We start from the raw sequence: 27,045 nt of genomic DNA, 5'->3' as shown, positions 1-27,045 counted from the left end.
AGGTACTGTATCTTGGTGACCACTGACTTTTTTTCCCCCAAGGGTCTCATATTATTTACTCAATAATCCTTGCTGGAATTGACATCAAAGCACTGGCTTTATTTCTTGGAATATATCTCCTTTCTTTCTCTTTGAAAATCAGGATAGAATGAACCCATCTTTTCTTTGGTGACACTTCTCTACTTCTCCATGAATTTTTAAAGATGATGACAATGACTGCTACAGGTTTTTTGTACCCTTCTCTATCATCCATCTGGTCTAGACACTTGGATTCCCTATTATGCCTTCTCAATGTGGTGGTGTTAGACAATATGGACTAATTGTGGTCCTAAGACACCCAAGAGGTCAGACTTTTATATATGTATGGAATTAAGTGGCATGTGAATGGTTCTACTCTGAAAATACACTTTACTGCTTTGAAGCTACTTGAAGAGAGTCTATATAAAATAAAAGCTACAGAGGCAAAGAGACAGGAAAACTCAAATATGTTCCTAGTGGATATTCAAGGGATGTTTTTTCCAAGTTTTAATAATTTGGGGAATGCCTATAGTAAAGGTATTCCACCAAAGGGAGCATCAAATTTCCTCCAACGAAATGAAATGTCAAAAAGGCTTCACCAGTTTTCAAATATCATAGCACTAGAGCCATACCATTCTAAAAGAGACTGGGCAAAGATATCACAGATTTGTCACTTCCAAAATATCTAAATCGGGCTTCCCTGGTGGCGCAGTGGTTGAGAGTCTGCCTGCTGATGCAGGGGACGCGGGTTTGTGCCCTGGTCTGGAAAGATCCCACATGCCACGGAGCGGCTGGGCCCGTGAGCCATGGCCGCTGAGCCTGCGCGTCCAGAGCCTGTGCTCCGCAACGGGAGAGGCCACAATGAGAGGCCCGTGTACCGCAAAAAAAAAAAAAAATTATATATATATATATATAAACCGAAACTTATTCAAGGAAGAAAATATAAAAGGTGGTTCAAAAGGACTAGGTCCTAACATAATATATAGAGCAGATCTGGTAGCTGATAGAAACTATTACAAAATGATTCATAATGTTGCCATGCAAATGAAAAAGAATGGCTTATTTAATGATGTATTAGGGTCCAATAAAAAGACAAAAAATGCACAGTAATCTGAAGTGGGAAAGTGCAATGTAAAGAATTATCGTGCTTGCTTTAGCAGCACATACATTAAAATTAGAACAATACAGAAAAGATTAGGATGGTCCCTGTGCAAGGATGACATGCAGATCTGTGAAGAGTTCCATATTTTAAAAAAAGAATTATTAACAGTTGATTGGAGTCATGGGAGATTGCCTCGCAAGAGACCCTAAAAAATACAGAAATAGCAGATACTGTAAAGAACAGACATCACTCCTAGAATGGAGATGGAGCACTGAGCAAGAGGCCAGCCCCACCCAGGGCTGAGATCCAGACTAGGTTGGAGAGGGTGCAGTGTGGCTCCCAAGATGACAGGGAAGTCCCCCAAGGTGTCACACAGGTGGGGTCTCTAGGAGTCCACCTCCTGGAGTGCTGGAGGACACTGATATCAGGGCACTGCCATATTTTAGAACTCACTCAAGCCATCCAAGGCAGGGTGCATCACTGGCAGCCCTCCCTATGAAGTCCCCGGAGGAGAGTGTGCAAGAAAAACCATTTATGGTCATCCTCCTGTGACCAGGCTGCTGTGAAGCCGCCACAGGGCGTGGTGCTGGGGGAAGCTGTCAGGGGCCACTTGCTGCTGGTCACCAAAACTGCTGAAAAGAGCCCCTCCTACTGCAGGAGCCCCATGAGATGAGTGCACGTGACCAGGAGGAGACACCTCTTCCTTCTCCGTGTCCCTCCAGCACCCTCTGGTGATAAAGTCTCCGATTGGACCAGATGGCAAGGAGAAATATTTATAGAGTCCACCTCCATTATTGGAGAACATAAAGAACGGGTGGATTCGGAGCTGAGAAGCAATAAATTGATAACTGACATAAATGGCACCTGGAAAAAAATCTTCGTTGATATAAAGACGGAAATTCCTAGAATCTAGTGACAGATAATAACTGGTTTTTTCTACTTTCTAATCAACAATAGTGACTTTATTTATTCACAAAAAGATTTATTCACATTTTAAACAATTTGAAGGCCAGGACATTCTATTCTAGAGAAACCAAATTAATCATAAATTAGAAAACCAAGTATAAATTGTGTAGATCTGTAAAGACTATTGTAGTTTCATGATAAATGTTTATGGAATTGACTTGAATTACAAAGTACCTTATTTGTTTTTTTATTTTTTAATCATTTCTTTATTTTTCCCATGTTCAATATTAGTTATCTATCTTATACACATCAGTGTATACATGTCAATTCCAATCTCCCAATTCATCACACCACCACCACCACACCCCACCTTCCCCCCTTGGTGTCCATACGTTTGTTCTCTACATCTGTGTCTCTATTTCTGCCTTGCCACCCGGTTCATCTGTACCATTTTTCTAGGTTCCACATATATGTGTTAATATACGATATTTGTTTTTCTCTTTCTGACTTACTTCACTCTGTATAACAGTCTCTAGGTCCATCCATGTCTCTACAAATGACCCAGTTTCGTTCCTTTTTATGGCTGAATAATATTCCATTGTATATTTGTACCACATCTTCTTTATCCATTTGTTTGTTGATGGGCATTTAGGTTGCTTCCATGACCTGGCTATTGTAAATAGTGTTGCAGTGAACATTGGGGTGCATGTGTCTTTTTGAATTATGGTTTTCTCAGGGTATATGCCCAGTAGTGGGATTGCTGGGTCTTATGGTAGTTCTATTTTTCGTTTCTTAAGGAACCTCCATAATGTTCTCCATAGTGGCTGTATCAATTTACATTCCCACCAACAGTGCAAGAGAATTCTCTTTTCTCCATACCCTCTCTAGCATTTGTTGTTTGTAGACTTTCTGATGATGCTATTCTAACCAGTGTGAGGTGATACCACATTGTAGTTTTGATTTACATTATCTAGTAATTAGTGATGTTGAGCAGCTTTTCATTTGCCTCTTGACCATCTATATATCTTCTTTGGAGAAATGTCTATTTAGGTCTTCTGCCCATTTTTTGACTGGGTTGTTTGTTTTTTTAATATTGAGCTGCTTGAACTGTTTATATATTTTGGAGATTAATCCTTTATCTGTTGATTCGTTTGCAAATATTTCCTCCCATTCTGAAGGTTGCCTTTTCGTTTTGTTTCTAGTTTCCGTTGCTGTGCAAAAGCTTTTAAGTTTCCTTAGGTCCCAATTGGTTATTTTTGTTTTTATTTCCATTGCTCTAGGAGGTGGGTCAAAAAAGATCTTGCTGTGATTTATGTCAAAGAGTGTTCTTCCTACATTTTCCTCTGAGAGTTTTATAGCTTCTGGCCTTACATTTAGGTCTTTAATCCATTTTGAGTTTATTTTTGTGTATGGTGTTAGAGAGTGTTCTAATTTCATTCTTTTACATGTAGTTGTCCAGTTTTCCCAGCACCACTTATTGAAGAGACTGTCTTTCTCCACTGTATATCCTTGCCTCCTTTGTCATAGATTACCTGACCATAGATGCGTGGGTTTATCGCTGGGCTTTCTGTCCTGTTCCATTGATCTATATTCTTGTTTTTGTACCAGTACCATATTGTCTAGATTACTGTAGCTTTGTAGTATAGTCTGAAGTCAGGGAGTCTGATTCCTCCAGCTCCACTTTTTTCCCTCAAGATTGCTTTGACTATTTGGAATCTTTTGTGTTTCCCTACAAATTTTAAGATTTTTTGTTCTAGTTCTGTAAAAAATGCCACTGGTAATTTGATAGGCATTGCATTGAATCTGTAGATTGCTTTGGGTAGTATAGTCATTCTCACAATATTCTTTCTTCCAATCCAAGAACATGGTATATCTCTCCATTTATTGGTATCATCTTTAATTTCTTTCTCAGTGTCTTATAGTTTTCTGCATACAGGTCGTTTGTCTCCCTAGGTAGGTTTATTCCTAGGTATTTTATTCTTTTTGTTGCATTGGTAAATGGGAGTGTTTCCTTAATTTCTCTTTCAGATTTTTCATCATTCGTGTATAGGAATGCAAGAGATTTCTGTGCATTAATTTTGTATCCTGCTACTTTACCAAAATCATTGATTAGCTCTAGTAGTTTTCTGGTGGCATCTTTAGGATTCTCTATGTGTAGTATCATGTCATCTTCAAACAATGACAGTTTCACTTCTTCTTTTCCGATTTGGATTCCTTTTATTTCTTTTTCTTCTCTGATTGCTGTAGCTAGGACTTCCAAAACTATATTGAATAGTAGTGGAGAGAGTGGACATCCTTGTCTTGTTCCTGATCTCAGAGGAAATGCTTTCAGTTTTTCACGATTGAGAATGATGTTTGCAATGGGTTTGTCATGTATGACCTTTATTATGTTGAAGTATGTTTTCTCTATGCCCATTTTCTGTAGAGTTTTTATCATAACTGGGTGTTGAATTTTGTCAAAAGCTTTTTCTGCATCTAATGAGATGATCATATGTTTTTTATTCAATTTGTTAATATGGTGTATCACATTGATTGATTTGCATATATTGAAGAATCCTTGCATCCCTGGGATAAATCCCACTTGGTCATGGTGTGTGATCCTTTTAATTTGTTGTTGGATTCTCTTTGCTAGTATTTTGTTGAGGATTTTTGCATCTATATTCATCAGTGATATTGGTCTATAATTTTCGTTTTTTGTAATATCTTTGTCTGATTTTGGTATCAGGGTGATGGTGGCCTCACAGAATGAGTTTGGGAGTGTTCCTTCCTCTGCAGTTTTTTGGAAGAGTTTGAGAAGGATGGGTGTTAGCTCTTCTCTAAATGTTTGATAGAATTCACCTGTGAAGCCATCTGGTCCTGGACTTTTGTTTGTTGGAGGATTTTTAATCTCAGTTTCAATTTCATTACTTGTGATTGGTCTGTTCATATTTTCTATTTCTTCCTGGTTCAGTCTTGGAAGGTTATACCCTTCTATGAATTTGTCCATTTCTTCCAGGTTGTCCATTTTATTGGCATAGAATTGCTTGTAGCAGTTTCTTAGGATGGTTTGTATTTCTGCGGTGTCAGTTGTTAGTTCTCCTTTTTCATTTCTAATTTTATTGATTTGAGTCCTCTCCCTCTTTTTCTTGATGAGTTTGGCTAATGGTTTATCAATTTTGTTTATCTTCTGATAGAACCAGCTTTTAGTTTTATTGATCTTTGCTATTGTTTTCTTTGTTTCTGATTCATTTATTTCTGCTCTGATCTTGATGATTTCTTTCATTCTGCTCACTTTGGGTTTTGTTTTTTCTTCTTTCTCTAGTTCCTTTAGGTGTAAGCTTAGATTATTTATTTGAGATTTTTCTTGTATTTTGAGGTAGGCTTGCATAGCTATAAACTTCCCTCTTAGTACTGCTTTTGCTGCATCCCATAGGTTTTGGATAGTCGTGTTTTCATTGTCATTTGTCTCTAGGTATTTTTTGAGTTCCTCATTGATTTCATCAGTGATCTCTTGGTTATTTAGTAACGTATTGTTTAGCCTCCACGTGTTTGTGTTTTTTACATTTTTTTCCCAGTAATTCATTTCTAATCTCATAGCGTTGTGGTCAGGAAAGACGCTTGATATGATTGCAGTTTTCTTAAATTTACTGAGGCTTGGTTTGTGACCCAAGATGTGATGTATCCTGGAGAATGTTCCTTGTGCACTTGAGAAGAAAGGGTAATCTGCTGTTTTTGGATGGAATGTCCTATAAATATCAATTAAATCTCTCATGTCTATTGTGTCATTTAAAGTTTCTGTTCCCCTATTTATTTTCATTTTGGATCATCTGTCCATTGGTGTAAGTGAGGTGTTAAAGTCCGCCACTATTATTATGTTACTGTCGATTACCTCTTTTAGAGCTGTTAGCAGTTGCCTTATGTATTGAGGTGTTCCTATGTTGGGTGCATATATATTTATAATTGTTATATGTTCTTCTTGGATTGATCCCTTGATCATTATGTAGTGTCTTTCCTTGTCTCTTGTAACATTCTTTAAAGTCTGTTTAATCTGATATGAGTATTGCTACTCCAACTTTCTTTTGATTCCCATTTGCATGGAATATCTTTTTCCATCCCCTCACTTTCAGTGTGTATGTGTCCCTAGGTCTGAAGTGGGTCTCTTGTAGATGGCATATTTATGGGTCTTGTTTTTGTATCCATTCAGCAAGCCTGCATCCTTTGGTTGGAGCATTTAATCCATTCATGTTTAAGGTAATTATCAATATGTATGTTCCTATGACCATTTTCTTAATTGTTTTGGGTTTGTTTTTGTAGGTCCTTTTCTTCTCTTGTGTTTCCCACTTAGAGAAGTTCCTTTAGCATTTGTTGTAGAGGTGGTTTGGTGGTGCTGAATCCTTTTAGCTGTTGCTTGTTAGTAAAGCTTTTGATTTCTCCATCAAATCTGAATGAGATCCTTGCTGGGTAGAGTTATCTTGGTTGTAGGTTCTTCCCTTTCATCACTTTAAGTATATCATGCCACTCCCTTGTGGCTTGTAGGGTTTCTGCTGAGAAACCAGCTGTTAACCTTATGGGAGTTCCCTTGTATGCTATTTGTCCTTTTTCCCTTGCTGCTTTGAAGAATTTTTCTTTTTCTTTAATTTTTGCCAATTTGATTACTATGTGTCTCAGCATGTTTTTCCTTGGGTTTGTCCTGTATGGGACTCGCTGTGCTTCCTGGACTTGGGTGGCTATTTCCTTTCCCATGTTAGGGAAGTTTTCGACTATAATCTCTTCAAATATTTTCTCGGGTCCTTTCTCTCTTCTCCTCTGGGACCCCTATAAAGCGAATGTTGTTGCATTTAAGGTTGTCGCAGATGTCTCTTAGGGTGTCTTCATTTCTTTTCATTCTTTTTTCCTTATTCTGTTCCGTGGCAGTGAATTCCACCATTCTGTCTTCCAGGTCACTTATCCGTTCTTCTGCCTCAGTTATTCTGCTATTGATTCCTTCTAGTGTAGTTTCATTTCGGTTATTGTATGGTTCATCTCTGTTTGTTTGTTCTTTAATTCTTCTAGATCTTTGTTAAACATTTCTTGCATCTTCTTGATCTTTGCCTCCATTCTTTTTCCGAGGTCCTGGATCATCTTCACTATCATTTTTCTGAATTCTTTTTCTGGAAGGTTGCCTATATCCACTTCATTTAGTTGTTTTTTGGGGGTTTTTTCTTGTTCCTTCATCTGGTACATAGCCCTCTGCCCTTTCATCTTGTCTATCTTTCTGTGAATGTGGTTTTTGTTCTGCAGGCTGCAGGATTGTAGTTCTTGCTTCTGCTGTCTGCCCTCTGGTGGATAAGGCTATCTAATAGGCTTGTGTAAGTTTCCTGATGGGAGGGACTGGTGGTGGGTAGGGCTGGGTGTTGCTCCAGGTGGGCAGAGCTCAGTAAAACTTTAATCTGCTTGACTGCTGGTGGGTGGGGCTGAGTTCCCTCCCTGTTGGTTGTTTGACCTGAGGCAACCCAACGCGGGAGCCTACCTGGGCTCTTTGGTGGGGCTAATGACAGACCCTGGGAGGGCTCACGCCAAGGAGTACTTCCCAGAACTTCTGCTGCCAGTGTCCTTGTCCCTACGGTGAACCACATCCACTGCCCGCCTCTGCAGGAGACCCTCCAACACTAGCAGGTAGGTCTGGTTCAGTCTCCTATGGAGTCACTGCTCCTTCCCCTGGGTCCCAATGTGCACACTACTTTGTGTGTGCCCTCCAAGAGTGGAGTCTCTGTTTTCCCCCATCCTGTCGAAGTCCTGCAATCAAATCCCACTTAGCTTTAAAGTCTAATTCTCTAGGAATTCCTCCTCCTGTTGCCGGACCCCCAGGTTGGGAAGCCTGACGTGGGGCTCAGAACCTTCACTCCAGTTGGTGGACTTCTGTGGTATAAGTGTTCTCTAGTCTGTGAGTCACCCACCCAGCAGTTATGGGATTTGATTGTACTGTGATTGCACCCCTCCTACCGTCTCACTGTGGCTTCTCCTTTGTCTTTGGATGTGGGGTATCTTTTTTGGTGAGTTCCAGTGTTTTCCTGTCGATGATTGTCCAGCAGCTAGTTGTGATTCTGGTGTTTTCACAAGAGGGAGTGAGAGCACATCCTTCTGGTCCGCCATCTTGGTTCCTCATCTGTTTGTTTGTTCTTTCTGTAGCTCCTTTTCTTTCTTTTAGTCAAATTCAATAAGCCTGTTACAAACTTCAAATGTGAAGGGATGATCAGATCAAGAGCTTACCTTGTTGAGCTTGAATGTTTTGGGCTATCAGTTGTAATTTAAAATCCACTAAAATCAAAACTCTTTATAGTACCAGTTTTGATTTTAAGATGTGAGGTGATAGCTGTTTCTTCTCTGTGAAATACTTTGAAACTTTATACTGACAATGGAGCATAACTTGGTTATTGAGAACTATTATAACACCAAGTATTACCTACAAACTGTTTGTGGTGGGAAAATGGCAGTCATTTCAAAAACTGTCAGCATGAAAAATCAGATGAGGAAGGTGCTGAGTGGGTGGGCATGACCCAGCATGACCCAGTTCTTCAGCCATTTCTATGATGGACTTATTCAGGTCTGGGTGTTCTGAGCCCAGGTGCTGAGAGTCTTCATTTTGAGCAAGCCATCTAGCAGACTCACACCCTTCCTGATACTGATACTTGAAAGCCAGTAGTCAAACTGATGGCCTTTTTTTTCCTTCTGATGCTGTATTGGCCAGGGTCACAGCAGGGCTGGTTAAGTGGAGCCCAAGTACATCATATGTTACCGACTCACAGGTAATTGGGGATTTTGTATTTGTCAAGTGTAGCAGGTAATAGAAGACAACTTTGGCCAGCTTAAGTAGAGAAGAAATTATTGGAACGATATGGTGGTGTGAGATATAACTTAAGGATTAGGGTTGAAGAGGGATGAACCACGGTATCTCTAGGTATATATGTATCAGATGCTAACTAATGGTTAGTTAGAGCTGGGATGAGTTAGCTTCAAACTTCATTATGTTTATTTTTGATCTTGTGCACATTCCTTACCCAGAGGGGAGAGCACTCTCTGGCTGCACCCAACTGAGAAGAAAATTTCTCAATAAGCTGTTATCAAAAGTAAGGCTGAACAGATGTCTAATCTATCAGATTCTGATGTTATCAACGTAAGACACACATGATGACTCAAAGAAACTAGCTAAGAGTTGAATTGCATTCTAAGATTAATTAAAAACTTTCAAACTTTCTTCATCTTCAGCCTGAATATGCCAATGTTTGCTTTTGGTACATTCCACCGAGCCTCAGAGAGATGGAGGAAGGACCTGAATTCTGGGCAAAACTTCATTTGGTGAGTGATAAGCATATTGCATTTTTTCCTTTGGATGAAATAGATTCAATGCCCATTGTCTATTGATCCTATAAATGATTTGGTACTTGCAAGAACTTCTTGAGGATCTAGAGAGGTTGTTCTTAGTATATTAAAAGTTAATGACATGCCAAACAGTTGTGAGCATTTGTTAAAATAAATCAAGATACTTGACACACACATATTCAAAATAATTGTGCTGTTTGCAAGAGAGTGGTAGAATTTATCAGAAGTTCTAATTCACAGTGCACTTCAGAGCACATGATCTGGTAATGGTTAATGTTGTATGATGAATGGCTTCTTCCTTAAACTCTGCTGGTGCATGTCTGTGACTGCTTGCATCACTTCACTAGCAGATAGTGTTAAAGTCTAAATCTGGTACCCTTTGTGAGTGTGAGACTTTCTCTTCTTTCCACCAAGGGGCTTATGTGATAAAAAAGAATAGAAATGTCAGCAATGAATTTCAATTGATCATTGAGCTAAATGTGACTTGCAAACCCCTCCTTACCCTCAGTGTGGAAATCAATGATAGTTTTAACAGCTTTGATAGGTGATAGCCCTTCTAATTGCCCTCTAGAAGAAAAGGAAAAACTTGCCAGTCATGCAAGGGACAGACATTTAGCACTCACTGTGCCGGGCACTGGAGATATAAACATCAAAGAGACTTGGTCCCTGCCCTGGGCAACTCGTATTCTAGGAGACAAATGAGTAAAGAGATCATCACCAGGTAACTAGTAGGTGCCTAGATGAAGAGAAACCCTGTAAAGGCAGAGAGAAAGGATATCTACCCCAAAGTGTGACACTAGATTGGAGTCTTGGACAATAAGTAGGTGTGAGTCGGTGACAACTGTGAAGAAGTGGGTTCCAGGAAGAATCACAACATCATGGCCCAGAGGCTAAGAGGGGAGGGTGTGATCGAAGACCACAGTGGGGCAGGGGACAGTGCTAGGAGTAGGACAAGAGCAGCAGGCACGGGAGCGCACAGAGGCCTCATCTTCCATGACAGGTGCTTGGAATTTGTGCCTAGTTAGGTAGAGGTGGGAAGACCATGGCCTTTAAGTCATAGCCACCTGGATCCTCACCTGCAGCATCTTCTTTAGCCTTAGGCCAGTTTCTGTTTATTCATGGCTCATTTAGCCTCCTTCAAGGTAGCACAATACATACTCAATATATAAATGTCTTACCTCTTGTTAAACCTGAGGTCAGGCAGCAGAGATGGACAGAGTTACCTGTGCCTTTGCCTAGACAAACCCTCCATTGGCCATATCAGGCAGTTAGCATGGTCCTTGGATCTGGTTTGTCTTTTTGTCACACAATGTAAATGAGAAAGTGCTAAAGAATACATTTCAGAGGGTAAGTGACTCAAAAAGAAACAATGTGAGAATTTAATGGTGATGTTTCCAGGGACATTTTGCACTTTGATGCAATGCATCAGGCATTGTTTGGTGATGTTGAGAAGGATATGGCTGCCATCCTTCTCACTTTCTGATTGTTAAGAAAAGCAACCGAGAAGGTGATATTTGTGTTTTATGGACTCAATACTGTTGCATGGACACGGATCAGGATAAGTAAATAGTCTCTTTATGTTTGGGGATACTATGGACTTACTCTTCCATTGTTTAAAGAAACATTTACATTATCTAGTCTAAGTTTGGATTTGTTTAAGGCTAATACTTGGCCAGAGACTAGAGAAAAAAAGCAGTGCTGTTGGGAGTGAAAGAAACATGGCATGGGGAGGGTAGCTTTTCTGTACTTCCCAGTATCACATTCACTGCTAGTTTTTTGACTCCCTGTGCTGGGTGCTGGGCATATAGACGACACACCATCCATTTGCTTGTCCTCACGAGGAGCGGGGCATCCACAGAAAGTTCTTTCCCTTGCTGATTTGAACTTATTTTTCTTGTAACACAAAGTGAATTGCTTAAGAGGCTAGCAGAACGAGCCTAGGAAACCGAGATCAGAATTTCAGAATCTGTTGGTTAAAAGTATCAAGAATTTCCTGATACTTCTGACACAAGGCAGGAAGGATGTCCTCCGGTAGAGAACAAGATAGTGGAGTGGAAGAAGAGAAAAGAACTGTTCTAATATCGCTGATGCCAGCTGAATTCTTTGATCTCACTCAGAAAATTTGAAATTGAGGATGGGTATATAAGCTAAAATCAGATAAATCAGCATATAATACACTTTTAATCTTAACTGGAGATCAAATATGAATCAGGACAGTCTCTTCTCTCCCCAGTATTCTCCAGCATCGGTTCTCTCATGATTGACATACATGATTCTCCATCCCTTCATTTTGGAAACACTTTTCTGCCATTTAGAACCATGGGGCCCTTGCCCAGTCTAATATCATATTATTTTAATTGTTCTGGTTGCTTCTGATTCCTAAACATGTATGCTGCAGATGAATCATCATTGGTTCTGTCTTAGTTTCCTTTTATCCTCTCTCTTGGCATGGGTGTGTGTGCATGAATTTGGCAAGGAAGGGAGGCATATATATCTGTTGTTGATCTATGTGGTTTCATGCTTACTGTAGTATGAGAATGCAAGTATATGATTTATAACCTGGAGTGTATCTAAAGCACACTTGAAATTTGTTTTAGGATTTATCTTGGATGGAGAATCACAAACAAATAAATAAACCGAGTAAGGCTTCGCCCCTCCAATTCAGACTCATGTCAGGCGGAGCTGTCAGATTTCAGAATCAGTGGTGTGATAAGTCTTCCCTTTGGCAGCAGGAGGGGAGCAGGATTATTTCATAAAGAGCCTGGAGTTTGTGTGTGTGTGTGTGTGTGTGTGTGTGTGTATGCGTGCGCCCACACACGTGAGACTGTTTTTGAGAACACAGTCACTCTGCTGTCTACTGATGCTGTGACAGCCCCTCTCTGACACAGTGTTCAACCACCGAGTTCCAGCAACTCCTCTTTTTAAAATGTCCTCCATGAAAGTTCTTCTTTTTGGTTTTTTCAGGCATTGCAGCATTCTGGGTCTTCATTAGTTCCCTGCCCAGGTTGTACTCGCTTCTTTTCTGGTCTCTGCCTCCTGTTTATTTTCCTTCCTCTCCGCACAGTCGTACCTGCAGCCCTGTTTTATCTTGTCATTTTCCTGCTGGAAGCTTCCAAATGCTTTACACTCACAGCTTTCAACCCAGTCGACAAATGACCACTGTTTATAATAAATGCTGTTAAATGTTCTCTTTATTCTCCTAAGATGAAACCAATAGAAAATAGGACCTACCTACACGGAATTTTGTAAAAGGCAATAGAAGGCCTTACATGTCATATGAAGGAAAAATAATCTTTATAATAAAGATATGTATTTCATTACATAAACGTTTGGCATGACAATATTAGAAGACACAAGGAAGTGATAAGATGCTCACACATCCTCTTAGAATCACTGTGAATGTGAGCCATCTTCAAACGCAGACTCTTAGAAGTAGGTGATGTTGCTGATGCCAATAATAGGAATGGGGTGATGTTAGTGACATAATTTTCAAAAAAGGTGCACAATTCTTGGTAAAGCATTGAAGAAAACATTTTCCCCTTGATTTACATGGTAGTAGAAAACTTAATGTTTATTTAAAATGGGCACAGAATAGTTTGCATTTGCCTGTAAACCAGAGTTAAATTCTGGGCTTGGATAATTGTAATCAGGCTCCTGGCCTCCTGCATTTCCAGCAGGACATTTCAAAGTTGTACAGGACATGGGGCAGCTCTTCCTGGCTCAGGACTGCTCTCCACAGTGCAAGGCAGCTGGCATCCCTGTTCCCCACCTTCTCAACACAAGGAGCAACCCCCAAACATCATGAAAACCAAAAACATCTGCCCAAATTTTGAAGATATTGCCTGGAGGTATAATACCATTTCCTTGAGAATGACTGGTCCACAGTATAAAATCTAGTTCATTCTGCTTGGCATCCAAAGGCCTCCATGTCTGTTCCTCAGGCATTAAAAGAGCAAGAAAATTTTAAAAACTTAAATATTCAACTATACGGAGTTGATTAAAATGTGGTACATAATTTATATGCAAATTTGTAGTGTATAGACAATCAAAATTTTCTTCCAAAATAATGTAGTCATAATTTATTATTAATTGAAAAAATAAGTTATAGAACAGTCACTATATTGTATATACATAGAGATTTATATACATATACAATATTGTATATGTGGTTAGATAAGGGGCACCAAACTATTTTAGAAATAGAGTTACAGATGATTTTTCCTTTCTTTTGTATTCCTCTGCAATTTCTTAATTTTCTACAATTAATATATATTGCTTTTGTGAAAATAATAATAACAGCAGCAACAATAATAATAATAATAAAACAAAGTATAGAATAATTGACCCAACGAAGCCTTAGAGTTCCTTGAGTGTTTATCCAGGCAAAGGTTACCCAGGTTTTGACCACAATCTCCTAATAGTTAAAAAAAATTTTTTTAATTGAGTATTTACCCCAATATGTTTATTGTTTTAAATTATCTACATGTATTCATTTTTAAATATAGTATGTACATTTTAAAAATGCACAAAATAAGTTTTTTTAAGGATGGATTTAAAATATTTAATTATTCAGAGATGCTCTAATCTTTTCTTCTTATACCAAAGGGATTGTCTTGTTTGGAGACCATGTTTATACCATAGTCAAATCAATTAGTTTGCAAACTAATTTCTCTCATGACTTGCTCCCAGACATAGTATATAATTTGTCTTCCCTTCCTATTTCTCTTTTTCTCTTTCCTTATCTCCTTACTGAAACACCTACACTATCTGCACTGATTTCAAGTTCAGAGACGTTGCCCCTGGGGTCCACAGTGAGAACTTCAGCAGGCTTCCCAGGGCTTCCTGAAAGCTGCCTGCTCTGTGGTCGAGGCAGACTTCACTCGCTAAGGTGGCTGCCCCAAATAAGATTATGTATATTTGTTTCTTCTCCCTTGGTGATCAGGTATGAAGGGCGAGGGAGTCGGGGAGAGAGGGCAAAGATAAAGCTGAAAGCATAAGACCCAGAGAATGTAATTGAAAATCTCATCAGTTTGTTTTATTTCATCATTACTCAATGTTCTGATGCAGAAGATTTCCTCTTTTGTCGACATTTCATAAACAGTCCTGCATTCCACCAACATAATTTACATTCTTAAAAGTAATTACCAAGGTGTCTCTTTGTACTTAAGCATGGCCATTTCAACTTTTTTTTCATTCACTGGCCTGCAGATTTGTGACTAATGTTAGACATTTATAATAGGCTCATTTCTCCTCAACAGTAGGCAAAGAATAAATCTTTTAGAAACTACTAGATGGGTTTGTTGTTTTGCTTATTTGGTGATATAACTTGATATGGTATTCCAAATGTCTTTGGAGAGAATCTAGTGTTCTCCCTGGCGGGTTTCTGATGAACAGCACTTGAAGATGAGACAGCGTAGACTGGGTAGGGTTGTGTGCTTTCAAGGATGCCCACTTTCTGGCTTTGGATCAGGGAGGGCCTCAGTGCCCCTGGCTGTGCTTCACTTGTTTCCGCTGTGTGTGTGTATGTGCATGTGTGTTCACATGAGTGCATATGAGTCCATACACATTTTGAGGTCTTCTATGTATTTTGAGGACTTTGATTCTGATTTTCTTTCCCTCATCATCTGTAACATTTGCTTAGCAAGCACTCGTTTTTGGATTGTGGAAAAAAACCCCGTTTCTTTAAAGGTGTGACAGTGTTTTGTTTTGTTTTTTTAATTTTCAAAGATGAGTTTCTTTTTTAACCCTGTAATATAGAAATGATAACATCTTCAAAAATCCTGTTTGCTAGTGGATATCCCTCATTTTAAAGCTCTACTTTAAAAAAATTATATTTAAGGAGAATGTAATATAGAAGTATCTTAAAATATTTCTGAGTGTGACTTGAGACTCTCTCCTTCTGATGATGGCTGGGATGTCGATTTTGAAAATGCTTAATGTACTAAATACTTAAGGTACTATTTCTTGCAGATACTATATTCTCTTTCCCCAGATTATTAAGACCTGAGATAAAATGCTGTTCTTTTAACTATTCTCTCAGGGAGAGGTGTTATTTTCTACAATCTGTCAGATATTCTACTAGCTGTAATCAGTTTCTTCTGTGTCATTAAGGGTCAAGGAGCTACTTAAGTAAGTCCTGTGTGTCTGGCCTTCTTCAGAAATCAGCTGGGGAAGCTGGGTGTCCCTTCTGTTGAAGGACATGGGATACTCTGTCTTATAGCTTTTATGCCCATCTCTCTTCCCCAGTTGTTTACTACTTTAGAAAGTAGAGCTTTCTAAATAGCTCTACTCCATTGGATCAATAAAATTTCAAGCATTAAGATTCCAACAGCATCCTTGTTGCATATGCGTGTACTATGGGGAAGTTCACATGAGTTGACCTTTGTATTCAACAACACCTTTCAACATGTAGAATACATTTGCCAAATTGGTGTTGTTAATTTATTTCATATGTTGCCTTTTAGTCTTTTAAACATTATTTTCAGACACATAGAGAGGAATTTCCATGGATAGTTACTTGAATCCCCAGGGAAGCCAGACAAGTCCAGATGTCCTCAACAAAGAGTTATTTTTTCTTTCCTTTATTTTTCTCCCCTAAGTTTATTGACTGTGCAAGAAGTTCTAAACTTGGAATGATCTCTTGAAAGTTAAAATTGAGCAAAATGAAGCTGGGTGTCTCTGCAGGCTGGGGCTGAACTGTCCTGGACCTGAGGTCAGGACAGGACTGGGTCTGAGAGGAATGTCCATGGGTGTGGCTTCCTGTAGCTCACTCACACCAGCGCACACTCCATGGGGCACTCAAGATAGCAGTAATGGGAAATGAGGCCAAAGAACATAGCTAAAGCTGCATTTCACAAGTATCTCTTTGTGCCTTGGGTTTACTCTTTAGCACACAAGCAACAAGTCTGCTTGATGCCAGGAGTATGGCTGGCCTTGTCTGTAACATTTGCATAAGAACCAAGTTAATCACTTAAGTACAACAGTTTCTTCAGTCTCTGCTCAAATCTTCAGGCCCATCTGAAATAATTCTGAATTTCCAGATCTATCAGAGTGCGAATTGAAGAAATGCAGAAGCTTAATCAGTTTCATGGAACACTTACCACTGTACCCTGAGTATAATTTTATTTAGTTCACTCAGTCAGGAGTTACAGACTCAAAACCTATAGAAGCTAGGCCAGTAGCATACATGAGGGAAGTAGACGGGGCATAACACAATAGGGAGTGGTGGGGACTGTGGACAACTGGAAAGCAGTGGCCCCAGCTAAAGGGGGCAGCCTCTACTCAGCTCCTAATGATGGCTGCCATGTGGAAATGCAGGTCTGGGTTGCCAGGTCTTCTTATTTTTAAAGAGATGCTAGATTTATAGAAATTTATGTAAACCGTCCTTTGCTTTTAATGTTTTAAATGTTGGCAAGTGAAAAATTACTAAGGTTGACGGGTTCTGGCCTTCAGGCTTTTAGTTTGCAACTCTTACCTAAATCCATTAATGCCCTATCACCTGTTTCTCTTTATGTGTCACCAGAAGCTCCTTGAGATGAGGGTGTGCCCCGTCTTTGTCTTTGTTCCCCCAGGGCAGCTAATCTGATGGCCAGTCCCGGCCCGCCATCAACTTTGAGAGATGTCCAAGTTCTGTGTCATCTACCAGAAAAAGAAAACTCGCTGTTGCATGCTGTCAGACTTGTAAATGGGGTTTTAAGAACTGTGGTCTTGTGGTCAGTGCGGCAATACAATTAGGATATACGGGTGTTTGCTGTTCTTGTGTTTTCTCCTTTCCCTGTACTGAGCACTGGACCTGGCCTCTGGGCTCCATGCTTCTCTTGAGGCTTCTGTAGCCTTGAAGACATCTGTCTTCCTAGATTTTCTGAAAGCCTCAGCTGGCCAGAGATGAAACCCATAGAGGAAGGCGAGGAGTATGGAGGCGGAGAGGCAGGCACAGGAGAGAGGAGCAGAAAGGGGCGTGCTGGAGACAAGAGCTCTAAAGATAAGGATGAATCCCAGCTTCTCTTCTCTGAGTGCCCTAAGGAGGTGTGTGTGTGTGTGCGCGCGTGCGTGTGTGTTTGTGTGTGTGTGTTCCAGGTGATGGAATGTCTGCCCATTCCTAACAAGTTACAGACTATCAAGGGATCATGTTGGTTCAGACCATAAGCATTTCACATATTGAACCAATGACCTAAATGTTAGCCCTGGATGAGACCCCCAAGAACCTCTGCAGGACCCAATGAGGCTGTGGGAGCCATAATAATGACTGAAATTGACTTTTAACCTGACCTAGTAGGATAGCGGCTTGAGGTTGGTTTAATTTTATTTAAAGGATATAAAGTACTGTGACATTTCTTACACACCTGAGCGAAATTCATATCCATTAAGGAATTTCTCTGGACTTGATGCAATATTTATTGTTGCAAAACAAAGAATGGATCCTGTGCTGAAAGAAAAAATATATATATATTTTTTTGCATGCTGTCTTTGAAGTCCCTTTGCCAGTACCAAACCTGCCCCCTGGTGGCACTTTTGCTCATTTTTCCTTTCCTTGCTGGGAAGTGACACTAAATGCTGACTGAATAAATGCGGTTATAAAATGTTACAGAATTACAGCATCACTGGGTTCAGGGCTTCTGGATTCTGCCAAACCAAGAGCAGCTCACCTGAGTGAGGAATTCTCAAAGGATAAAATTGACCTGTGTGTCTTCACTTCAAACGTGTTTCTTGTTGCTCTTCCTTCGTCTTCACTCCTCGTTTCCACGGCAAACTCCTCTGTGTTTACCTTTGCGTCTGCTGTCTGGACTTCATCCCACCTGCAATCTTACCACTCACTTCCCTCTCCTTCTCTGCCCTCCCACCCTCTCTTCTCCTTACTTCTCTCTCTCACTCCTTCTCACATTTTCCTTCTTCTTTTTTCTCTAATATATTGCTCCCCTCCAATGATAAACACATCCAGGCTCTGACAACCTTAAAGGAAATAATTTTATGATTTTTCTCTTAATACTGTTGTCCCCTCAAGATACATCCCTGTCTCTTTCTCCATCCCTTTGGACTAAACTTATGAAAATAATAGCTTAAAGTGTCTCACCCTGAATAATAGTCTGTGTCATAGTTTATAAAACCATTCCCATAATTTGGGGTGTTCGGGTTGTTTCCAACATTTCCCCTTTGTGAGCAGTAACAAATGACCATCTCCATCCCCAATCCACTTTTGCTTTTATTATTTCCAGAAGATAAAGTGCTCGGTATGTAATTGCTGATTATAGAAATCATTGTGGTTTGGAGCCTGACTCTGGCTGTGTATTGGGATACTGATTTTTAAGAAGGTTGCATTCCACCAGTAAGCAACCAGTACACAGCCTTCCATCTAACTGCGGCAACACTGGGTGTTGCCTGCTTGGGGGGAAATTTATTTAGAAAGGGGAAAAAATACTATCTTAAGTTTGTTTTGCTTTTATTGTATTAGTTGTTGGTGGTTTGAACCATTTTCTATTTTTTTCTTTACTGATGGTGCTTCTCTGTGTACCCATTGTTTTTTCTTATCTTACATGTTTGTATTTTGAGATCTGATGGTTTCCTTATAAATTTGAATGAGGATATATATAGTTTGAGTTTTAAAGCCCTTTTTGTCAGATGGAATGCAAATAATGCCCTTAGTATAATGTGCTTTTTATTTTAGTCTTGCTGTTTTTTCATTGTACAGAAGTTTTAAATTTTTTATGTATTCAGATCTGTCAGTCCTTTCCTTCATGATTTATTCCACTGCTTCAAAGCTGAAGTTATTGTTCTTTCACAAATCTGGTAAATATTCTGTTCCATCTCCTGCTGGTTTTTCTGTCATTCCATTTTTTTTTTTTTTTTGTATTTAACTCAATTCATGTGGAGGCTATTTTTGTGTACAGTGTAAAATATGTATCTAACCTGCTCAGTTCACCCAAATTATTATCCAGTTATTCCAATTTGATTTATTTAATAATTCTTCCTAACTCTTTTTATTATGGGAAGCTTGTGTTATCACGTGTTACACTTTTTAAAACACTTTAGTCTATTTCTGGATTTTCCAATCTGTTCTATTGATCTGTGTTTCTGTTTTTGTGTCAGGAACAAAAGGTTTTAAATGGTGTTGCTTTATAATGAGTTCTCAAGGCTGCTAAAATATCACCCTTCTGGTTCTTTTTTAAAAGAGCATTCTTTAACATTACATTTAAAATTTTTTGTACGGATTGTAGAACTTTTTTTTAGCTAAAGACATCTTGTTAGGATTTTTATCAGAGTTTAAAATCATTGAATCTGGAGTTAAATAAATAATACCTTTGCTGCCACTGGCTGTGTAACCATGGACAAGTTACTTAAAGTCCCTTTACCTCCTCTTTTTCCTCAATAGCGTGGGGATAATAAAAAGCACCTATCTTAAAGGGTTTTGATAGGGTTGAATGGCATAATCCAGGTACAGTGTCTGGCACAGAGTAAGTTCATTAAATATTATCTTGCATTATTATTAATCCTGTTTCCTCATTTTTGAAGGACTGTATGAGCCTTAAATGTCTTCTTCATGCCTTTTTGCTTATCCCCCTTCAAATTACCTTAAATACTATTACAACAGTAAACTTTCTAAAATACAATCCTGATCATGTCACTCCTTATGTTTCCCTTTGTCCCAAAGGAAAGAGTCCGCAAACATTCAGGGACTGCGGAGATATGATTTAACTCAGCCTCCACGTCCTGTCTCCTGCTAACCCTCTTCATGTACAGTTTTCTCCTGGAGGCCCCAGAGATACGTACTTGTTTCCTCCTCTGAAGTATTATGATTATGACCTAGCCTTCTCGAAACCTCTTATAGCTTTCAACCTAATATAGTATAGGGAATCTGGGGGTCTGAGTCGACCTTCAATTAGGCTGGCAACACCTCAACTTGCCCAGAAGGCATTTCCTGACACTTGAATATGAGTACCCTTTCCATATACTCCTGTGACATCTTCGCTACCCTGTCTTGGCTGTTATTGTAAGATAGCAGCATTTGGGGTGGGGAATGGAAAAGATGGTGGCAAGCCAGGGAGGAGGGGAGTAGGCGGTGAGAAGTCACCCATTGCAGGAAATAGCTGATGGATTTTAGCCAAGGAAGATGCATTGATAACCCCTGTTATCAACAAAGATTCACTTATTTGTACTGATGACACTGTTGATGGAGGGGAGATGAAGAAAGTGGGCAGCATGTCCCACTGGGGTTGGCCATATTTGAGCTTCAGTATCCCAAGCCAGGCTAGCATAGAGCCCTTGAAGCTCTATACTGGAGCAAAATGAAAATGCAGAGCCCTTTGTTCCAAAATTATCAAGAATTTCAAGATGGTGACAGCACGGGGCTCTTCCACACCCAGGGCCCTATGCAGCTACACTGGTTGCCCACTTACGAGGTCAGCCTGGTTGTATACTCATGTGGTGTGAGTGTTTAATAAGGGGAAAGTTGCTAGTGTTACTATTTCTTTGCATTTTCTCACGCTGGTCTCACACGGTAGATGCACAATAAATGTTTGCTAAATGAACGAATCAGTGAGTAAAGACATGGCCTGATGGATTACCCTTTGGGTGACTGACTCTCGTGCTTATAGTGGTTTCCTAGAGACATTAGTTGTTCTTACCGTTCTTGCCCATCAACTCACCCATAGAAGTTTTAAAAACTAAGAGTGCTCATTCTCAGAGTGTGATTGAGTTGGTCTGGAGTGAAGCGCTGGGATCATCTTTTTTATCCGGTTTCTGATATGCAGGAAGGACTGGGAACCATCACATCTTATGAATGATCTGTGTAAGGGATTCTCAGGATGAGGGCAGCTTAATAATGAAGATATCGTGAGGAGATAAATTGGAGGAGGCCACCTCCTCTGTCTCTATGTGAATCTAGCAGGGTTGGTGGTGTAGTTTGCTGTCTAGTTAGTTGTGTTTTGTTCACCAAATCATCATTAGTTCAGAATGCAAAAAAAAATTTTTGAAGGTCAAAATTTTTAAAGTCTGACTTCAGATAGCTCTCTCGATTTTAGTTCAGACTTTTCATACTACCTATCTTTGAATCATGCTCCGCTTCTTATGAAAATATCCCCCTATCTAGGAGGTCCTAGAAAGAATAGCACTCCACTGTTTTAGGGGGCAGGGATAATTCAAATGTTAGAAATACAGCCGCAGAGCTTGCTTTAGTTGATTGTAATGCCACCTGTCTGACTCAGAATTGAGACTGTCTTTCAGTCTACAACCCGGGGGGAGCTGCTTTTCCAGGTGGTACTACAATGGGCTAGAACAGCGGTCCCCAACCTTTTTGGCACCAGGAGCCGGTTTTGTGGAAGACAATTTTTCCATGGACCGGAGGGCGGGGGTGTGGAGTATGGTTCAGGAGGTAATGCGAGCAATGGGGAGCGATGGGGAGTGGCAGATGAAGCTTCACTTGCTTGCAGGCTGCTCACCTCCTGCTGTGTGGCCTGGTTCCTAACAGGCTGCAGACCATTACCAGTCTGTGGCCCAGGGTTTGGGGACGCCTGGGTTAGAATCTTGTTGGTAATGAATTGGGTCTTAATCATGTCTTTCATATGGGTTAATAATGCTTCAGGGTAAAAAGACAATCAGGGACTCAGAATTCTCATTTGAATCTGCCTATTCATTCAAAAAATACGTATCTAGCACCTACCATGCACCAGACTCTTTTCTAGGTGCTTGGGGTACATCTCTTTTGTTGAGTAGTTTCTCTAATAAAATGTGATCAAAGCTTAGAAAACTTACAGAGACTGAGGTTTTATGAAGGATGACAGGAAAGGTTTAAAAAATTAAAACTGAATTACTCCTCAGTTTTTACAAATGAAGGTTCAGCTTGGTTTTTAGTTTATAATGCAATGGTCCTGCAGCTCTGTTGTTCTTATAGGCATACATTACATTGTAAGTGTAATCTAACATAAATGTTGCAAAACTGAGTTATGATTTCTTTTATACTCTGAACACCAGAATCTATCAGATCATGTCTTAGAAACTAGTTTCTACTGTGTACTTCTTTTCTACTTCTTATAGTCTGAACAGAGAAAATGTCTTGGATCTAAAATCTTACACTCTTAATTCCACTGAGATTTTTTCCCCTTTCATATCCTCAGTTATTATTTAAGAGAACTAAATTTTGAAATTTCTTAAAGCAATTTATTTTATTTTTTGGTATGAAGTTTAAGTATAAAATAGCTTCAGTAATTACATTATTAAAGATAAATGTGAATATGTCAAATATAAATATATAAATATATATATGAAATATCAATTTACATCTTTGTAAAATACTTGTATTAAATTTTTCTATGCTATTATCATAAAATTAATTTTTTTTTTGGATTCTGGTTCAATTTAATGGTGAAGAATTCTAATTAATAAATGTAAAGGGAATGAGGGAAATAGGAAATCACCATAATAGTGGTAATTATATACAAAATCCATTGATGGATGGTAAGAGTTGAAGGTGAAAGTATAAGGAAAAAATGGGATATTAGAATTGTCTCAAAGTATCTCTCTCAAGTATTTAATTACAAAGATAAAACATTGCACACACCCCTTTAACCAAATAATCACCAACAGTGAGACATTGGCATCAAAGTGATGCACTAAGAAGGGCAAACACTTGGGTAGTATTCTCACCAAAACATGTGTAACTATGTTCTAATAATGAAGGAACTGCAGGCAGACCCAAAATGAATACCCTTTTGTAAAATAACTTGCCCAATACTCCAAAGTTCATAACTTTTCTAGGTCATAAAAGGCAAGGGAACTAAATACAATACCGGGTGGTGGATTCAATTTTTGCAACATTAGCAGAGAAAACTTGATGAAATTCAATCAAACCTGTCATTTGATTGATAATATTGTTCCCAATGTTAATGTCCTGGTTTTGATCATTATACTACAGTAGTGTAAAATGTTAGTATTAGGCAAACTGGGAGAAGGGCATATGGAAGCTCTGTAGTCCTCTTGCAATTTTTTTTTAACATCTTTATTGGAGTATAATTGCTTTACAATGGTGTGTTAGTTTCTGCTTCATAACAAAGTGAATCAGTTGTACATATACATATGTTCCCACATCTCTTCCCTCTTGTGTCTCCCTCCCTCCCACCCTCCCTATCCCACCCCTCTAGGTGGTCACAAAGCACCGAGCTGATCTCCCTATGCTATGTGGCTGCTTCCCACTAGCTATCTATTTTACGTTTGGTAGTGTATATATGTCCATGCCACTCTCACGCTTTGTCACAGCTTACCCTTCCCCCTCCCATATCTTCAAGTCCATTCTCTAGTAGGTCTGTGTCTTTATTCCCATCTTACACCTAGGTTCTTCATGACTTTTTTTTTTCTTAGATTCCATATATATGTGTTAGCATATGGTATTTGTTTTTCTCTTTCTGACTTACTTCACTCTGTATGACAGACTCTAGGTCCATCCACCTCACTACAAATAACTCAATTTCATTTCTTTTTATGGCTGAGTAATATTCCATTGTATATATGTGCCATATCTTCTTTATCCATTCATCTGTTGATGGACACTTAGGTTACTTCCATGCCCTGGCTATTTTAAATAGAGCTGCAATGAATTTTGGTACATGACTCTTTTTGAATTATGGTTTTCTCAGGGTATATGCCCAGTAGTGGGATTGCTGGGTCATATGGTAGTTCTATTTTTAGTTTTTTAAGGAACCTCCTTACTGTTTTCCATAGTGGTTGTATCAATTTACATTCCCACCAATAGTGCAGGAGGGTTCCCTTTTCACCACACCCTCTCCAGCATTTATTGTTTCTAGATTTTTTGATAACAGCCATCCTGACCGGCCACACACATATTTTTAATGGAAGTCAAAGGGTGGAAAGTATGTTGAATAAAAAACAGTTTACAAGCTAATAAAAATATTTTTGTTAAATTTCTAATCTCTGATTTTGGAGGTCAGTTTGTTGTACTGGAGAACTCAGATATGTTTTGTGTATTTTTTCAAGTAATGGCAGTTCTGAAAAATCACATGGAAACTTTGACTATAGCCTTCCAAAGGGACATTATATTGAGGTACTGGGTGAACTGGAAGCTATTTTAAACCTATGTTCTCACTTTTCCTACGTAGAATATTGCCACAGATGTCTCCACCTGACTCACCTGCTTCCGGCACTGCCTCTGCTCCAAGCCCCTGTCCTCACACTGTCAAAGGGCCATGCATAAATGGCCATGAATCACTGTGCTCCACTGCTTAAAGACCTTCCCGCCACCTTCTCTAGAAAATGTGGGTTCCTGAGCAGGGCCGTCGAGGCATTTGGGGGTGTGGCTTTGCCTCCTCCTGCAGCTACACCTCCCACCTGTCCTGGCTGCACGAGTTTCTTTCAGATCCCAGAGCTCCAAGCTCAAAGTCTCATCTCTCCATTCTGTACCTTAGTCCCAGTTGCCCCCTTTTCTTAGAATCTCACTGCACTCATCATCCCATCTTCCTGAAATATCACATACGTATATACGTATGTGTATGTGTACACACGTGTAAACATTTCTTATTATATATAAGGCCAAAGACAGCATACTGATGTGCTGTACTATTTCAACACTGTGTTAAAAATATTAACCTTACGTCTGGCCCCAGTTGGTGCATGTCTGCATGCTCGATTGTGGGTATGGTGTAGAATAAGAGTTCCAGTATGATTTTTTGACTTAATGCTGGTACAGTAAAGTCATTTTCTCTCTGTCTGTTCCTCTCTCCCCCTACACACCTCTGAAAATCTCATCCCAGTCCCCTTTTTGATCACTGCAGTCTGCTAAATATTGATATTTTCAATGGGACAAAGTTTAATCTAGACTCAAAGACTTTTTGGGGGGTAAAGAACAAGGATCAACTACAGAGTCAGGGAAGGAAGCTTGCCCAATTTCCATCTGCACTAAAACACTTGGCCAGCACAGGAGCTAAAATATACCATGCAATAAAAATAAACATATAAAACTTCAAGTCCTGCAGTTAATGGGATGTGAAAATGTGTTTGCTACAGACACTGGGTGCCTGGAAGAAGACGTAGCCACTTGTTTTGTCAATAAGCCCACACACACACACTTAGTAAACAGTTGTCATTCGTTCCTGGAATCCACCAAACAAATATTCTCTGAATCGGTTTTAACTCAGCAACGTGGTAAGGGGCTCTGACAGGCTCTCGTTGTCTCCTCCCTAGAGGCTGTGCCCAGAATTCTCATTACTGTCCCTGCCCGACAGATCTCAGTAACAGACAGTGTGGTAGAAAGCCAGCCAGACTGGAAGAAAAGCTGGAATTATACAAAATGAGTTTTAAAAAAAAGCATCCAACATGAGATTTACGCCAAGGGTCTCTTCAGAAGTCTTTCGTTAAATGCCTGTCTATAAGCTGTGAGTGTGATATCCTTTTTGAATGGCAAAAAAAATCTAGTTGCAAAATTTTTATGGTCTGTGTTCTGCATGGTAAATTTTAATCCCTGTTTTGCCAGCCTGAATTAATATTGCTTACATTTTTATTAGCCATTGATTTTTGAATAGGACAGTACAGGATATCAGCCTTTAATTTTGATAATTGAAGTGCGCGTGGCCACAGTTTCCCTATGCCCTTTGTGTCCCACCAAAACCCTTACTGGTTCCCACAGTCTTTTTATACGTGAGGCTCCATCTTCTGTCCCTCACCACCCTGCCCCTAATTCAAGGATAATGTATACAGTAAAAATCCTGAAATTAGAGAACACATTCAGGGCAAAGCCTCATTGCCAAAGTCTCTCTGCTTTACAGAATTATTCCAGAGAGTGCTCCTTTAACTTAAAAGCTCCATGAACCTAAATAACTCCCTCTGAGTGCTTTTGAAAGCCACATCAGTTCACCTACAAGGTATCTGGCAGGTATTTGGTGACAGGAAGAGAACTATTTATTCCTGCAATTTTTGTGTATGGATGACCTGGGAGATGGTCAAAGGAAGAGGAGACAGAAGAGTGAATTAGAAGAAGTTGCTGGCTGTGGTCTGGGAGTTCCGTGTCAGAGATCCCGTGAGGAGTGCCAGCTGGAGACAGGCTCTTGGCAGCTGGAACTCAATGGCTATGACTTGAGAACAACTTAGGGACTGGGGCTAGAGTTTGGGAATTTTCCACAGAGAGTGATACAAGTCCTCAAAAATGATACTGAGAGGAGAGAAGAGGACTCAATGAAGAGAAGCCAACATCTACTGAAAAACACAAGGAGGGTGGGGTGGGAAGGGCAGAAAGTAACTCCAACCCCACAATGTGTGTTGGGTGGAAATGAAGGAGATTAGTCTCCAGGAGGAAGGGGGTTGTGGAGGAAAGTATTAAACTTCATACAAGAGGCACCTTCTCTTTCTAATACATCCAGTCTTCTTTGAAAAGGGGAATTTCCCTCTTTGCCTCTCCAGAAACATGACTTATTGCTACAACAACACTGTGTCATAAACCTCAGTGATAGAAAACAGTAAGCATGTATTACTCATGCATCTGCAGATGAGAGGGGAAGGAGAGGTGGGGGTGCTAATTTAGGCTGGACTCTTGGAGGGGGCGCTGTGATCCATGGATCCCTTATCCTCCTCCTTGAGCCAGTGGACCCTCTGGGGCATGTTGTTATGACAATGACAAGAGACCCAAGAGCACAAACCTACTGCGTAAGAGCATTTCAAGAGTCTCTGTCATAGCATGTCTGCTAACA

The 27,045-nt window shown here is 39.7% G+C and overlaps 1 protein-coding gene across 14 annotated transcripts in view; it reads left to right on the top strand.

Annotated features, from left to right (window-relative positions):
• The window catches only part of GADL1 (glutamate decarboxylase like 1), a 687,722-nt gene that overhangs the window by 605,981 nt on the left and 54,696 nt on the right, over positions 1 to 27,045 (top strand). For all 14 annotated transcript variants that reach the window (XM_079933919.1, XM_079933917.1, XM_079933916.1 and 11 more), the window contains one exon: positions 9,251 to 9,340. In XM_079933919.1, coding sequence (XP_079790045.1) covers positions 9,251 to 9,340 — 90 coding nt within the window. The remainder of the gene's footprint in view (positions 1 to 9,250; positions 9,341 to 27,045) is intronic.

Source organism: Stenella coeruleoalba, assembly GCF_951394435.1.
Source record: "Stenella coeruleoalba genome assembly, chromosome: 10".
In the NCBI taxonomy this organism is placed as follows: Eukaryota; Metazoa; Chordata; class Mammalia; order Artiodactyla; family Delphinidae; genus Stenella; species Stenella coeruleoalba.
The sequence above is the reverse complement of the archived record's forward strand: the minus strand, read 5'-3'. Positions and strand labels throughout refer to the sequence as shown.